The 18,344-nt window shown below is 37.9% G+C and overlaps 1 protein-coding gene across 11 annotated transcripts in view; it reads right to left on the bottom strand.

Moving 5' to 3' along the window:
* The window catches only part of LOC131433655 (CUGBP Elav-like family member 4), an 807,399-nt gene that overhangs the window by 346,764 nt on the left and 442,291 nt on the right, over positions 1 to 18,344 (bottom strand). For all 11 annotated transcript variants that reach the window (XM_058600148.1, XM_058600154.1, XM_058600145.1 and 8 more), the window contains one exon: positions 15,238 to 15,286. In XM_058600148.1, coding sequence (XP_058456131.1) covers positions 15,238 to 15,286 — 49 coding nt within the window. The remainder of the gene's footprint in view (positions 1 to 15,237; positions 15,287 to 18,344) is intronic.

Raw genomic sequence — 18,344 nt, 5'->3', positions numbered from 1 at the left:
ATTGGAAAATGCACCCACGAGCGGAAGCGAAAACGGTGATTGAAAATAACTGCGGCGAACGATTGTTTGTAGGAGCGGAAGTGCCCAAATTGAATTACGATTGATATTTCGGCAATGGTTGATGATGCGTTTCACCAAGAACACGAATCGTAGGTGATTGGAGCGATGTTCAAATGCCAGTATCAGGCTGTGTTCGAATCGCTCATCATTTTTATTAGTCTTATTTTTACGTGTATCAATTTGATACTAGCACTCTTTTCATCTAACACTCATTCGGGATAATTTTCCTGTTCATTTATTTGATCGTTTGGCGCTTTCCCGTTACAAGCCTTTTGCTTTATCCATTCTTCTCTCGTTAAACCACTCGGAAGACCTTCGACGGCCCTTCATTAGGAGCTAAAAAAAACTTTACGCTCCATAAAAATCCGACAAACAAAACCGGACTAGCCGAGAGCGAGGGAAAAAAAACACAGCCAACAGCAACATTAACAAGCAGGACGCCAAACCCATCTCAACCTGCCCCTTGCTCGGCAACCCGCTTAAACAACGGTCCTCTAAGCAAGAAAGACATTCTAACACTCGTCCTGTATACGAACCCATAATGGGTATACCCGCAATTTGCATAAAGCCGGATAGAGAACACTCCGTAGAAGAAAAAAAAACTGCTCGCCATAAGCATAGTGCAGTAACATCAGGACACGGGACAGCAAAAAAACAAGTGGAAAAATTAGTGATATAACCAAGTTCCGTTGTAAATGAGATAATTTGAATTAATGGCGTCGAGGCTCACGCTTTCCTGTTATCTTTACTAGTCGTTGTTGGTTATGGCGGTACAGGAGGGGTCACTATTTCACGGTGCCTCGGTGTTTCACTTCCGGTTCCCGAAGCCAACAGAAAAGGTTGGGCGCAAAGCTTGAAATTTGAAAACTTTTTTTTTGTTTTTTTTCCCTAAGCTTTACGTGATGCTGGTCTAATTTGGAGCTTCACCTTTTTTTGTCATTTCGATTCAGCACAATCTGAAGATTGTGTTGGCTAATTTCGTGTCTATTTTATGAGCTAATTCCGTTTCATTATCTATTACTTTTCGTTTTTTTCTTCGGTTCTTTGGTTCCCAAGCCCATTAGGGTAGTGGGATTCGGTTTCAGAGACGAAATTGTGTCAAATCGTTGGAGATTGCACATGATTGGAGATATGCATGGACTGATGCTTTTGGTGAAGCTTGTCTTTTTGCTTCGATCGACTTCGTAGCCGATGAATGGCAAATAGCTAATTTAAAAAAGATCCCCACCTTTAATCTACTCTATAAAAGTAAAAGAAATCTGAATTGTCAATTTTAAAAACTGTGTTTGTAACCGGAGTAAGCGTAAGCGGAGTTTTAAAACTAATGTCCTTTTCGCAACAAAGCTAACCCAGTTCCAACTCCAACTGCTGTCAAATCCAAACTGGGTTGCGTTTTGTTTCAAGCAAAAACGCAATAAGAAAGGATTCGTAACTTCGAAATGTTTACACTGTTTTCAATTATCATTTTCTGCTTTATTAGGTTTCGAGTGAGTTTCTGGTCGACAAGAGATGAGAAAATTACGTGCTTTTCAGTTTCTGTCTCGTGTAGACATTCTATCAATGGTGTCGGCCGGTAGCAATTCTTTTCATCGTTAGTAACGAAATGAGAGGCCCCAATTGGCTTTTGAGTAGAGTAGTTCACTTACAAGTTTTAGTTAAAATAAAGGGTAATTCTACTGTTGACTTGAATTTTGATCAAATTTCCGCTTTATGAATTACAGGGTGTTAAAAATCCTATTTCCTATTCCTATTAGTGCGGTTTCTTTATTGAGAAAAAAAAACGATTTTCGTAAAACTAGTCTGTAAATTTGTATAATTCGCAGATCTGGATAGTTGGTAGCCAACCAAACTTCTATTATACCGGTGTCTGGAACCTGTTCCGGCTAGTCCGGTTGAAGAGCTCGTATCGAACTTGCCGGGTTCAAATGACAGGTGTTATGGATTTTTTTTACCAAATTTCCGGTCTTGAAACTATTAGGTAATCATCATAAAAATGAAAAATTGGCATCTAAATCAAGACGCAAAAGAGAGATGAAATTATCAAAATTGATTTTTTGATGACCAAAACAATCGTCCATAATACTCAAACAATCTACGAACGGGCTCGGCCGGTGCTGATAGTGATGAATCCTTTTCTCAAGTTTAACCATCTGATAAATCTCTGAGCAATCAGTAGTGACTCCGAAAATCAAAATCTCCAAGTAGTATTCAGAGTTGGAGTTCAAAAAAACACTTAGTGTACTATGTTTTTCCAAAATTGATCTGAACTAACTTTCACTAAATAATAATTAGTCGAGTATTTTTTCAGAATAATCACTAATAATTAGTCGAATTTTTTTTTCAGAAAAAAACTTCTTCATTCCTTCTTGTGGTGTAATGATGCCTTCCTCATATTACTCATATTCAGACAAAAAAAAAAAGAAGTAATCCCTTAAGTATAAGTTATGTTACGATGGGAAATATGAAATATTTGTTTAAACATTTCAAATAGTCCATAAAAATACCATACCTCAATGTTTAATTACAAGTATTACTCACTTCAATTTTACAAACCTTATAAATAACTTGTTGTTGTCATCTAAAATTTTTGAAATGACTTCAGAAATCGTTCTACTCGTGTGAAAGTTTTTATAGAATATAAACTATAAATTGGTCTTCTAAAATTTCCCAGTTTCTTCAAACATCGTCACTAGATAATTACATCTTAGTAGATTTATTTGAACATGTTCACTTTTTTGTACCATTAGATTCAACTTTTTTTTAGATTTAGACCATTAGATAGTACTATAACATCGTGTCCTGTCCTCTACATGCCGAAATTTATAACATCATAACAATGATAAAACCAACCTATTTTGAGAAGCAAATTTCCATCGTAATGCTCTCTACTCAGACATCAGCCGAAATCCGATGAAACATTTCACCAACCAATCGTTTTTAGACATTTTGACGAGGCCCGTCTAAAGAAGATTCATAAAACACTCAGTGGCACAAGGCCTGGTGAATGAGGAATCATAATTTAGGCAATAAGAACGAAGAACACTTGAATTGTTTGAATAATTCATATTTCTAAACAAGTTTATTCAGATTCTGGTATTACTCAAAGAATATTTCCATGATTGAATTTACAATAGCACTGTTGTCTTGTAACAATAATGCTCCTGTGTTAGACCGAAATAATTCAACTGGGTAAAGAATCTGGCTGCGTTCACAAAAAGACGCTTGTTGCAACTGTCCAACATGTTTCTTGAGTAAAAAAAATTGTTCCACCTGGCTGGAGACAAGGGATAGCAAGCGTCAATTAAAACTCCGGGAAACTAGCTTCCTATCACAACTTATACTCATATCCTTCGACAGATACTCAGTTTGTTTTTCGTAATTTCGTTCCACTGACATCATTTATCGCACTGAATTGACGTTCCCAAAACATATCTGATGTAATCGCTCGGTTGGTAAATGTGATAGTTATTCAGTGCTTACTCACCGACATAAAAGATGAAGCACCCTGTTTATTTCGCATGACGATTTGGCGGAATAGTTTCAATGGTTTCTCGCAAGGCTCAATCCTTTACAATCCTTTTCTTTACAATTTTAACTTGAATAAGACCGACAGTTCTCGATGAACGTTAGATTAGGTCCTAGGTGCAAACAACAACTTGTCTTTGTTTACTTTCTCTTTCAATTATTACGGGATACTGCCGTATTTTTCGATAATATCTTCAGACAAATTAAGTGGCTGTTGACACTGTACGTAATTCATGCAAACATAATATTTGTTATATAGTCAATATATCTTAAAGCATGTTCTAAAATTGACCAGACAACGTTGCGTCAGACATCAACATTTTGACTGTAAACGATAGATTTTATTTTCCTTGAAAAAGCCTTACATCAAAAGCCGAAACGTCGGACAGTAAACAACATTCGTTTGTATTATAAGACCTGATTTCCGGCAACTTGAAAGATGACAGTTTTAAATATTATTTTCCGCAAATTGTTAGGAGAAAAATTGCTAAGAGCACCGTAATAATCGAAAGAGAAAGTAAACAAAGACAAATTGTCGTTTGCTCTTAGGTCCTGAACTAATGTTCATCTAGTCTTTTCATCCATGTATGCAGATACAACGGGAAAATAATTGAGTTATTTCTATTATAGACCTCAAAGCTATCAGCTAAACCATTTCAAGATACCTCCTCATATTACTCATATTCAGACAAAAAAAAAGAAGTAATCCCTTAAGTATAAGTTATGTTACGATGGGAAATATGAAATATTTGTTCAAACATTTCAAATAGTCCATAAAAATACCATACCTCAATGTTTAATTACAAGTATTACTCACTTCAATTTTACAAACCTTATAAATAACTTGTTGTTGTCATCTAAAATTTTTGAAATGACTTCAGAAATCGTTCTACTCGTGTGAAAGTTTTTATAGAATATAAACTATAAATTGGTTTTCTAAAATTTCCCAGTTTCTTCAAACATCGTCACTAGATAATTACATCTTAGTAGATTTATTTGAACATGTTCACTTTTTTGTACCATTAGATTCAACTTTTTTTAGATTTAGACCATTAGATAGTACTATAACATCGTGTCCTGTCCTCTACATGCCGAAATTTATAACATCATAATATTGATAAAACCAACCTATTTTGAGAAGCAAATTTCCATCGTAATGCTCTCTACTCAGACATCAGTCGAAATCCGATGAAACATTTCACCAACCAATCGTTTTTAGACATTTTGACGAGGCCCGTCTAAAGAAGATTCATAAAACACTCATTGGCACAAGGCCTGGTGAATGAGGAATCATAACTTAGGCAATAAGAACGAAGAACACTTGAATTGTTTGAATAATTCATATTTCTAAACAAGTTTATTCAGATTCTGGTATTACTCAAAGAATATTTCCATGATTGAATTTACAATAGCACTGTTGTCTTGTAACAATAATGCTCCTGTGTTAGACCGAAATAATTCAACTGGGTAAAGAATCTGGCTGCGTTCACAAAAAGACGCTTGTTGCAACTGTCCAACATGTTTCTTGAGTAAAAAAAATTGTTCCACCTGGCTGGAGACAAGGGATAGCAAGCGTCAATTAAAACTCCGGGAAACTAGCTTCCTATTACAACTTATACTCATATCCTTCGACAGATACTCAGTTTGTTTTTCGTAATTTCGTTCCACTGACATCATTTATCGCACTGAATTGACGTTCCCAAAACATATCTGATGTAATCGCTCGGTTGGTAAATGTGATAGTTATTCAGTGCTTACTCACCGACATAAAAGATGAAGCACCCTGTTTATTTCGCATGACGATTTGGCGGAATAGTTTCAATGGTTTCTCGCAAGGCTCAATCCTTTACAATCCTTTTCTTTACAATTTTAACTTGAATAAGACCGACAGTTCTCGATGAACGTTAGATTAGGTCCTAGGTGCAAACAACAACTTGTCTTTGTTTACTTTCTCTTTCAATTATTACGGGATACTGCCGTATTTTTCGATAATATCTTCAGACAAATTAAGTAGCTGTTGACACTGTACGTAATTCATGCAAACATAATATTTGTTATATAGTCAATATATCTTAAAGCATGTTCTAAAATTGACCAGACAACGTTGCGTCAGACATCAACATTTTGACTGTAAACGATAGATTTTATTTTCCTTGAAAAAGCCTTACACCAAAAGCCGAAACGTCGGACAGTAAACAACATTCGTTTGTATTATAAGACCTGATTTCCGGCAACTTGAAAGATGACAGTTTTAAATATTATTTTCCGCAAATTGTTAGGAGAAAAATTGCTAAGAGCACCCTAATAATCGAAAGAGAAAGTAAACAAAGACAAACTGTCGTTTGCTCTTAGGTCCTGAACTAATGTTCATCTAGTCTTTTCATCCATGTATGCAGATACAACGGGAAAATAATTGAGTGATTTCTATTATAGACCTCAAAGCTATCAGCTAAACCATTTCAAGATACCTTGGGCAATTTACCCAAATAAACTGTTAAGCTAGATATCTAACTCTCTATGGCGAAAACTTCCTTTTTAAGGAAGTGTGATTCTGCTTCAGCATATGAGTAAAATGATTGCTCAGATTGATTCCAAATGCACATTGGGTGGACACGTCTGCTAATGCGGTATTCAATCCATTGATTATTATCAATAACTGTCGAACTTCAACCCTAAATAATAACGAACATATGAACATACAAGCGACGTGAGACGTGTGAAGTCCCAGATCACCGACACTCGTTGGAAATCCAAAAACACATGGCCAATAAGTTCCGGCATATTGACTCAGATAAAAATGTATCTGAAAGTATCTGAGAGATTTATTTAATAACTATAATCAAATCAATGGGTCCCAGCGCATCGCTCCATTCCAGGCATTGAAATAGTGGACAATTTGGCCAAATGTGGTGCACTTGAACTTGAAATTTAAGAACGACCCATTATCTTCCTCTGTCTTACTACTGATAAAGTTTTTAATAAACTGGAGGATGCAAATGTTTTCTAGATTCGACGAAGCCATACCAAAAGTTGAGCTATTTTTCAAATTTGTTGTTTTTTGGACAAAATGAGCAGTAGGTTCCTTCAAAAGAAATCTCTTCCACTTGAACATTACTTATTTTCGTTGAGACTAGTTGCATTCACTACTAAATGACTTTCAATTGGAGCTATTAGGTGTAAGAGAGTGTGGCAGTTAAAAGAAACATATACGTTGCGACGAAATATTTTATATTCACATTTTTTGTGTTATGCCTTTTCGTGTCCCATTATGTTTATCTTCTTTATAAGTACTTGTATCAATTGCGATCAAATTCAAGGCAGTTGATTCAACCCTGCCTTGTATACAAATAATTCTTTTCACTGGTAATAATTTCGCTAATAGTTTTTGGACATTCAATATGGCACGCGTCTGACGCTGTACTTTTCGAATGATAAATGAATGATATGATATGAAAGCTTGGAAACATTCGATGTTAAAAATTTTCAATCCCCGAGATTTGAAGAACTGTGTAAACGATTCGTTTCAGAATTACTTACAACAACAAAGGAATCTGAGAAAACTCAAACTTTTTGTCGGCCGAAATTTTCGCAGTAGGTGAACACATTGCGACCAACATCATCGGTAGCTCGTTATTCGGCAACAGTGACCCTCGAACACGTGTCAACCTTTTCGTAGCCCCACGATCCCAATGAATCTTCATCATATCAGTGTTCGTGTCTGTGAGTGTGTTTTCACCTTCCTTTCGTTTCGAACGTCAGCAGGTTATTCGCCTCGAAATCATTTATCATATGAAAAATCGCCACCCCTGGAAACTTGACGCCGATCCACATCCTCTCTCTCTCTCTCTCTCTCTCTCTCTCTCTCTCTCTCTCTCTCTCTCTCTCTCTCTCTCTCTCTTACACACACACACGTCCAACAGGCGACTCGTGTCCCTTTGGTTGGAGCCTACGAAATCATCGCCTCGGAGGTTACAAGACAAATTCTTTGATACCGGGAGCGATGCACGGCGTATCCTTCCAATTTGTTGATGTCCGACATTTTCTCCGTCATATGTCTTACAGGCGAAGAAGGACAACAGGAAGAAACTGCGATACGAGTGTGTGGGCGCCGGTAATGTTTATGGAGATTTATTAGCATTCTCATAATTCTTCAGCGCTTTTGTCGTCGGTTCTTCGTCGTCAGCGCTTAACGAGGCTTTCCTCGGGAATGATTCCACCCCTCCCTAGAGGAAGGTCGAAGAAATGAAGGAAAAACTTACTCCGGTCGAGTGGGGGGCGGTGGCAGAGCGATCGTTTGTTGTTCGGTTTGGTGTACATAAATTTTAATAACATAACCAGTGGAAAGGACAGTTTTCATTTTTCTGGTAGGCTTTCGGAGACGACTTCCGGAAGACGACGTAGGAGGATTCTGGGAGCCTGAGGACGAACGCTCGTTTAGCTGATTTACAATAAAATAGACTCGTTATAAGTGGAAATAATCTGGGTTAGGGTGGCCGAAGAACGAAAATTCATTGGCTTAATCGCTAAAACTGTATCGGAGCTTCCTTTGTCGATCACTTTGTCTATATTGTTTGAGACATATTCGGATTAGTTAATTGTACACTTTTGCATACACCCTACCCAGTGAGGCCAGGTTCCGCGGAATGATATCAAAAAGCCAGAAGCGTGAAGTTATTTGTTGTTCGTGAAAAAATCTTTCAGGGGATACGAGCGGAAGGCAGTAACGAAATTTTATCTTGCACATTTTGTGAAAATGGCTCATTGGGTAATTCATATTAGGTAAAATTATTTCTTAACGTCAGGTTTCTGGGAAGGCCGGCTTGGGCTTCCAAATAATATTTAAGTACACATGTACCTTCATTAGGAACGGTAGCGGTACGGAGGGCACGACGTCGTTTGCTGGAATATTTAATAGCTGGGTGAGTAAGTGTGTATGTGTGCGCCAGTGTACCTTCACAAACGTTTATTGCCAATCACCATGTCGGTAGGTAATTAGGAAGATGAAAGGCGACCCTTGGTGGCGCGTGTCCGATTTACCATCGGACAGCCTACCGAAGGCTGCTGTCATCGTCGTTGTCATTGTCGTTGTTGATGTCCTCGTCGTACGCAGTCTATCGCAGCCCCAGCATATATGCAACAGATTTTCCTCGAGGTCTTTCGGTTCGTACTCATTTTTATGGTGCTAATCAAATGGATCTGAATTATGGATGGATAGAAATGGGCATGATGATAATCAACCTAGCAAATGACACCGGGCGATGCTTTTATCACACTGTTTCGGAAGGTTTGCTGTTTCTGGAATTGTCATTTTTTTGTGCGGGCTTTCGGGTACTATCCGGAATTGTAGCAAAGTTGTTTAATAAAATGATTAAAATCACGGTCCCAGTGTAGCTGAATCATTCTAACAAATTTGTTCAATGTGGGAAGTACGCTTACATTCGGGATTTCTGTTATCTTTGCAGTAGAATCAGCTTCATGATTATGGGAAAAGAATCTGGTACACACATTGTAACGTACGTAGATCAAAGTGAAACATACTATAAGGCAGTAGTAATGAGAGTTTTCGGAAATCGACCGAACGGTAGGTGAGCTTCGTAAAAGCTGTTCGTGATGAAAACCCTATTCATCTCATGACAAATGACATTTTGTGTGGAATTTCATCAATAAGTTTTTCAACTCCGCAACTATCTCTAATCAATTGTTGTGTTTTTTGTTGAATCCAAAGCAATGCGAGTTCATAAACGAAAAAATTTTTTTTTTTTTATAAATCGACTCGGGCTTTCAGCTGGTCAAACAGTCTTCAGCTGGTGGAAGATTTTTTGTTGTGGATCTACATTACTATGCCGTTGAATATTGGAAATTAATTATTCTTAACAAAACGAAAACAACATTTCTTCACAAAGTTTCTGATTGATATCATGTATCTCTTACGTTTTTCAGAGATACTTCGCATTCGAGAAATGCTGCTCAATATCGTAGCTCGAACAAAAGACTATCCAAACCGGTGTCTTTTATTCCGAACACGAACTGAACTCAAATACTAATTAATGTTGTTCAATTCGGTTGATTTGAGATGTGACTCTCGCTCATTTTTAGTGAGACTCAATTTGGCAGTGTAACTCGACTGATTTTATGTTGGTTATTTAGATTCTCAAAACTCTTTTCGATCAAAACGAAAACAGACTGATGAATGATTAAGGTGAAAAAAATGCGAAAAAAATTGCTGCGAAGATGATATTCAATGATAGATGATTACTGGCTATGCCGTATCAAATTTTCGTCTTGGGATTATTAACGTTTCAGTTCCAGGAGAATTATTGTTATACAAGAGTAGTAGAACCGCTTTAAATCGGTTTCGAAATTTCCGGCGTATTTATATCTTTGTATCGTTTTTCGATTGTGTATACTTATCGAACTATTTCTAAAATCAAGAATATGCAAATAAACATGGGAAAGCTTATGACATACAGTTTCTATATAAGTATGTGTCATTTAGCTAAAGCGTAAACGACAGTATCTCTTGACTATGAAAATGATTAATTTTGGTGGAAGTGTATGGTGAGCATGCTCTATCTGAGCAAAGTTTACATGGTTTGAAAATGGCAATTTTTATTTGGAAGACGAATAACGAGCCGGAGAATTGAAGAATCATTCGGAGTGAGCCATTTGAAACGTTTGAAAGCATTGAAAATGTACAGAAAGGTACGCAATTAGGTGCCGTATGAATTGAAGCCAAGGGACGTCGAGCTCCGTTTCTTCACGTCCGAACAACTGCTTCATCGGCACAAAAGAAAAGGATTTTTTCATCTAATTTTAGCTGGCGATGAAATGTGGGTCCATTATAATAACTCAAAACTTTGGGCAACGTATGGATACCCCGGCCGTTCAGAATATTCATGGCCTAAAGGGACCAACTGGGTGTAGAGTACTATGAGCTGCTGAAAGCGAGTTAATAGATCACGTCTGCTGACGATAATTGATGCGTTTGAGCCGAGCATTGCAAGAAAAACGGTCACAATATATCACAAAGTAATTTTGTAACACGACAATGTTCGCCTATGTGTACAGCTGGTAAAAACATGCTTAGAAACGTTCAAATTAGAAGTAGTTTCCCACCCGCTGCATAGTTTAAACATTACGCCTTACGATTACTATTTATTTCGGTCGATGCAGCATGTCTTCAAATACGATGAATAGTTCGATTCGTGGATTGCGGCCCAACCGGTCGAAGTTTTTAAAAAGGGTATTCGTAAATTTCCATACGGATGGGAAAAAGTTCACTCCAAAAAATTTTTAATTTTACAGGTGACTTAATCCGTCATACGATGTAATTCATTAAGACCTAATTTGTCAAATGACGAAAAAATTTATTTGTAATGACTTAATGTTAGATGAGCTTGAATTTTACTGGTTTCGACTGTAACTTGCGTTCTGCTAGCAGGTACGACTGTATGAATTTAAATGCATTTTTTACCAGCCAAGCAGATGCATGCTTCTGTGGCTCAGTCGATTAACAGACTTACTTGGGATCCAATGATTCTTGGTTCAAGTCGCGGCGGTTGCTACCAGTATTCTATATTTTTATTTCCATAAATTTCATGTATGGAGTTATAGACGCAATATTAAGGTCTGAGGACAAAGCGCCACGTGTATAATTTTAAATCGACCACGTGGCTCGCTCAATTCCCTTTGCGCATCGTATTTCTCTTGTACTCTCTCGTGTATGAGCAAACTGTACCGGGTTGCCAGCATACATTTTATTATTTTGATGAGAAGTTTTATCACATTAATCTATCGTATGGGTTGGACATTACATGATTCCAATGAACAATGAAAAAATATTCAACTTTCACAAAGATTGAATGTCTGTGTGTTTGGCAGCCTTGTCGACCCAATTTTATTTCTCTCTCCTTGCTCAGAATGCTATCGGGAAACCAAAGCGAAGAAAAATGGTGGATGCATTGAAACTGACTTTGTTTCACAGAAAAATACAAGACTTTATTTTTATCGCGATAACATATATGTTTTTATGTACTAATCGCATCTAAACTAAATTATCTAGACTTTGTCACGGTAGATTTATGATACAAGTCTTCAAAGCCGAGATATTCGATAAACAAGTAGAGGTATGCACTCCCGAGCGTTCCAATTTTCAGCAGTTCTTCAGTCAGAAAAAAATACAACACGACCGCTAAACTCAATGAATCATTCTGAAAATTTCACAGAATATTCTCAACTAAATTTCGAAGACATTGTCGGGTGGGTTTTTCTATATTCTGCACCGTTTCCAAGAAAAGTTAATTTGAAACGGGAAAATAGCAAAAAACCTACCACTTTACGGTACTGTCCTCAGCCCTTAAATGTTCTTCCACGTAAATTTGCGTAAGCTGCGAAGCTCCATTTATGTGCATCTAATAATATGTAAAATCACAGGATTTTTTAAAGTGTGTAGTGCCTACAAGGAGAAATCTGCATAATATGTTCAAAACGACGAATGTAACAAAAATAGATTCTCTTTGTTTACTTTCTCTTCCGGTTATTGCAAATTATTCCTGCATTTTTCGATAATTTGGTCAATGCAGACTAAAAGATGGTAGCTTTGATTATTATTATCGGTAAATAATTGGAGGGAAGGATTGCTAAGAACACGGTAATAATCGAAAGAAAAAGTAAACAAAGAGAATATCTCATTGTTACATTCGTCGTTTTGAACATTTTATACAGAAATATCCATTGCCGATACGATGATTAAAAAATCTTGAAATCATGAAACATGTATTTTCATGAAATCATTTCGATTATTTATGATTTCACGAGCACCTGGTCTTGATTCTTTCGCCAAACAAAAAAAAATTGAGCAATGACGTATTTGCCAGACTTTTTTGGCAAAAGAGCGACTCAAGCCTGTTTGCGCTATTTTGACAGCTACCGGAATTTAACCAAGTTTCTCTCGGCTATCAGAACTACTCACAAGAGGGTCGGAGAGAAATTTTCATGCGAAATTTTAGTTTTGTTACTTTTGTTCATATAGCGGGTTTTCTGCCGTTTTTTTCATACCGACAGAAAATTAAATGGAGTTTATTGACTCGTTCCCGGGTTGGCGGTTCAATGCATAGGACGCTTGGTCTTACAAGCCAGTTGTCGTATCGAGCCCCGACCTGGAAGAATTCTTAGTGTCAGTAGGATCCATAGTACTAGCCATGCAATGATTTTGTACACTAAGAATCGGCTGCGAAGTCTGTTGAAACAGAAAGGCCAAATTCCACAAAAGGAATGTAATGCCAGGACTTTGCTTATTGACCAAGGGGAGAGTCGCTTAACACAAACTATATTGTGCCTCTAAAAACATCCGTGATATACTGTGAGTCTAAGTGTGCCACGCTGTGCTCCATGAAACAGCTACTTGTCAAAACTGTGCCCTTTGTGTGCCGCAACTGTGCAACTGTATGAAAACAAAAGTGCCAATATTGATAAATGCACCAACGCATTGTGTTAATGTGTGATTGGCACATTGTTCTAAGCGTCCTCCTCTTGTTATTGACTCTTACATTTTTCTTGAGCTTTTAGTTAAGGAAAGTTTTTTTTTAATCATGCACTAAAGAAATCTGTATACTCCTCATTTCAAGGATCAAATCAACTGTTTGAATTAGATATTTGCGCCTGAATTGTAAAAAAGGTATCGAATCAAGAGGAGAAACACGTCAAAATTTTGCTCGCACACCATGAAAATTCGAAACTGTCTCCATGGTGGTAAAAGTTTTTGGAGATAGATTGTCGGCAGGAGTATTATCAAACCGGAAATTGGAAACTAGAAGTTCCGGGGAAAATCTCCTGTTGTCTCTACTCAAGCAAAACAAAAGTTTCGCTCCGTTTTGATTGGAGTTGGCATCTTGCTATTAAGGAAATAATATCAAGAAGTCATATGCAACCAGGTTAAAAATATGAATTCTTTCAGTACGACCGAACAGAATACTGAAATTGAAAAAATAATCATGTTTTGGATAATTTTTGATCGTACCATATTTTACATACCACGCCTTTAGGTGTATTCGACAATTCTGAATCTGTTCTGAGGGTTCTGAGGGGATATAAATCACAGGATAGAGATTGTTTTGCTTTAATCAAATGGTTCACGTAGTAGAAATGAAAACTTTTATTTTAAGTTTTTTTTGTATTTATTTTATTGTTAATACAGATAGACTTTCTTTCGCTTCACGAATCTGAAAAACTTGCTGACCTCATGTGGTTGGCTGCAAATATCTTTTAACGCTACTTTCGACTGTGTACTGATCGCAATATATTTTTATATCGTTTATTTATACCCAGCTTTAACCTAGATATGGTCGTTCGCCGGGTCAATATATTTCATAATCGAACAAAATTTGAGTAACTGAATCAATTTACCTTCAGTCCCCGAATTCTGTTTCATATATCTAACGTCGATTTCGCTTTAAGCCAAAACTAATTAAGTTCCAACGCCAACTGCTGTCAAATCCATACATCAAAACTGGGTTGAGTTTTGCTTCAAGCAAAAACGCCATAATTTATACCAAGAGTTTTCGAAAACTCAATACAAAGTTTCAATATTCCTCCACTTATAATTTTACTATGAGTACTGACGTAAGCTACCTGTGAACCAAAATCAAACCTGTTAAAACAATTAGACAACCACTTTATCAGTCGATTGATGTTTACTCGTTTAGTTGGGATCAGAATAGTAGATGTTTTTCCACTTGTAGAAATCCGTTGATAGGACCGTAATTGTCGGAGTGGTCAAATTCGACAGATTGAAAATTCAGCACGACAACAAAATCAGAGCAAAACGCTGACTTCAGCTTCCTGTCCAAATGAATACAGTAAATCATCTAATATATTCGCAAACAAGAAAAAAAAACGAAAAACTTTGCTAACCACCGGAAAGCACTCTCGGACCGACAGCTGGCAAACAAAGCGAGCAGAATCGATGCGAGAAAAACAAATATTTCGACTTTGTCGCTGGAGTACACAAAAAGAAGATAAATTGCCTAGTTTCCAAGATGGAATTTGATTTAAATTTATGATTTTCCCTGCTCGCTGCAAGAGAGAAAAAAAAACTTTCACCATCCTCATTCATTCTCCGTGGAAAATTGAGGAGCCCGGTTGAAAAAACAAAATCTTCGTTTTCTTCCCGCCGAGTTGCAACGCTCGAAGCGGGAGCAGGAGAGTTACTAAGCATATAAATGGAATATATTTGTTCAATTTCGAAATTGAACTTTTTCGGAATGCTGACTTCTGGTGTTTTTTTTTTTTATTATCTGCAACCTGCGAAACAGACAAGGGTCCACCGTCAAATGTGATAAAAGCACGCCATCGAGTCACACGCTGTTTACGTTCTTGGAGGTGGATTTACTTCGTTTCGGATGCCGTTTTTCTTCTATTTTTTTTTTGTTTGTTTTGTTCTAAAGGATATAATTTCCCCACCCACTGAAGTTCCAGTCGTTTTTCAGCAGCGACTGAATTTAGTCATCCCAGAATGGCGTCGTATGGTGAAACTTGTTTTGTCGAATTGAAAACGATAAGGAAACCCATAAAGTAACTTGAAAACGTAAGTGTATACATGGAAGTATGTAATAATAATAATAATGAGCACTGAGTAAAGTAGTCCACACTTACCACCGCGGTTCTCGCTATCCGCTGGCTTAACTTGAATAGCACGGTTCATCTGAAAGCAATCGAAAAGACAAAAGAAGAATAAATTTTAGTAAACCGGATTTCAGGAAAAACCACCAAATACTCTAAACGAGGCGATAATTTTCGGCACGGCTAGGCAGAAAGTGGAAAATAATGGCTAACGATGTTATCGCAGGGAAACAATGAAATTGTAAAAGCATAATTTTTCACCCACTTCACGGTAGTAAGTTTTCATCGCGAACAAAATGGCCCAAACGATTATGCGGTTGTCAGGAAGAGAAGGGAGACCAACCAGTAAGGATTTAATGTTTTCGGTCTTTTAATTTATTTTCAATTCCAAGACTCAATAGGAGACCTCAAAAACGACTCGACGTCGGCTGTGTGAAATGGAAGGAATTAAATTTGCCTCCGCTTTTGCTGTCAGGGTTTGGTGAAAAGTAAGAGCCTTTTCAATCTACGCGAAAACGACGTGAATCCCTACACATACACATTCAAAATGAATGATTGAATCGGCGAACGGGTGCGGGCCCGAACATGGCAAGAAGCTCCTTTGCGTCTTCGAAGTGAAAGTAATTTTCATTTTAATCCTCCTCCACTTCGCTTCCACTAAAGCCGCAACAATGTTTTCGTTCCATTATGTCAAATTTTCAGTGTGTAATTTTCCATCACCCCACCAGGACTGGGTCGTTGGTTGGTTGGTTGGAATCGAAGCTTGAGTTGAAGTCATTCATGCTTCCTGATTCACACCGCGGAAAGCACGGAAATTACTACTCGTCTGCAATGTTTTATGTCTTCACCGTTGCGGGTAGGCCGGGTTTTGATAAATTTTAATAGTTATTTTATCATTTCATAGCAGAGTTCGGGGCGATACACAGAGCTCAGCATTCGCCGCGCGTTTTGTTACGGCTCGGGTAATGAAAGAGTCAAGTGCAGAGAAATTATTCACATTCCTTAATTAGTATCGGTGTTACAACAGTCGGATAGGGAAAGTGCAAAAGTAAGGCGGCAGGGGCGAAAATTTATCCTTCGGTTTATGGACCGTCACTTGTTATGTCGTAAAATATTGCTTCATCCTATTGTTTCACAAATGTTTGGGAAATTACACTTAAATGTGAAATGTAAATTTTATGCAAATGATTTCCACACGTTAGTCTACTTCAATTGTAGATGGTAGGATTTAGAGTGTAGAACGACATTTGATACGAGCACTCTTTATGTTAGCAGCAAATATTTTCATATTCATGTCCTTCGAACTCCTAATCATCAAAACAATTCATCAAACAGGTCGATTGATAAACATTGCTGGAATAGTAGACCAATAATTTCGTGTTTATCAAAAATGACACGACCTGAACTGTTATCACGAAACACATCCATCAATTTCATTTTCGCCTTCTTCAACGCAGTTCAACTGATTCTCAGTGATTTCGTATTAGTTGTGAAATGCGTTACTCACGTGTTGCGGAATTAACGCTTCCTGAATCACTCTTTGCACTCATCACTAGGTTTACGTTGAAAAAATCGTCACAGAAACAATCCGTTGAATGATGTCTGCCCACCGATACGCAAGGTCATACTAAGATCAGAATAAATATTTTAATAACGAAAGCAGAGACATTTCAGAAACACTGGTGGCTGGCGGGACAACTCACTGTTCTGGCATTCCGACTGATGTGCCGCCAATGATCGCAGATGCACCGACCGACCGTCGATTGTCGCACACGCATCAGCAGCCAGAAAGTGACAGGAAAAACTATGTTGTTGTCAATGTTCGTGAAGCGCAAAGAAAATAGATCCGCTATGTACACAATTCAGGAAGCGGTGGCACTCACTGCATGATCTAACTTCGCTAACGCCGCTTCCCTTCCGAGATGGACCTGTTCTGTGTCTGCGATCTGTAACATCATGTGCACCCGTCACCGACTGTCTGCACGACCGTGTTTATGTTGGAATGATAATTATTATTATCGTAAACAATTGCGTTGACGTTTATAAATGTGTGCCCGTTCACTTCTGGGACGCATGTTTTCACCCTATTCGTTCGGGATCCGGAGTATGTTAAACATGTTGCGGCACCCTGTCCGGAATGTCGAATGTAACTTCAACTGTCTAGTCTAGTCTCTCCACGAGAGTACAAATTACGTGGTTTGGCTTACTGCCACGGTTGGTGCTAGTTTAACTTCACTATGTTCAAACTTTGCGTACCGATCGGAGTCTGTTATTCACAAGCATAGATTATAAACAGGACGCGAATTTGATGTCCATTTGCAATGTGACCGTGTGAATGCCGCATCCAGTATCCAGTTTGTGCGCATTTAGTAACATTCAACCGGGTCATCCATCATAAGCTTGCTTAATCATTGGATCACCTAGACAATTTGATCCTCTTGATTTTAACCATTACCATTCAAGATCCGATTCGACAGTTACAATCTACCCGATGCCGGCAGTGTTCGAGTTAAAATATCCCCTCTAGCAAGCTTGTTGCACGTATTTGCAGGAGTTATTAGAACATGAAACCAAACCGAGCGTCACGTGGTTCCTGGATCAACCGGTAAATATGTTTGTGTGTGTGTGTGTGTGGTTCGTGTTTTACATCTGTGCTGCCTACATATCTGTTTGTTTATTGTGTACATTATGCTCTTTCTCCTCCTTCATGTTCAATGTTTGCATATGCATGGGATGCACTTGAAAGTTTTCAAGTTGCATTCATTTACACACATTTTTTTTCTTCCGCAAAGGGTAAACAGAGCTGCCGAAGGCAAAACGAAGCAAGGAAGGAGCGTAAACAGCGATATAAACATATCCTGGCGCACGCTGTACTGGAACTCCGTCTTCTCTCGTCACTCAAGGTGCAGCGTGCCTCGGCTATGAAGGGATTTTCTCTACTTCGCCATAGCGAGATGTGAGCATATGGTAAATATGTGTATATGTTTGAAGGAAAAAAAAATAAACAGACACGTCACCACCGAGTCAGGCTCCTGGCGTTGTGCATTTTACAAGTGCATCATCTACATGAATAATTTTATAATTTTTGATTTTATCATTCGCATTCTGTGTCGGCATAATTCCCACCATAGCTTTGTACT

This window comes from Malaya genurostris, chromosome 3 (genome assembly GCF_030247185.1).
Source record: "Malaya genurostris strain Urasoe2022 chromosome 3, Malgen_1.1, whole genome shotgun sequence".
Lineage (NCBI taxonomy): Eukaryota > Metazoa > Arthropoda > Insecta > Diptera > Culicidae > Malaya > Malaya genurostris.
The sequence above is the reverse complement of the archived record's forward strand: the minus strand, read 5'-3'. Positions and strand labels throughout refer to the sequence as shown.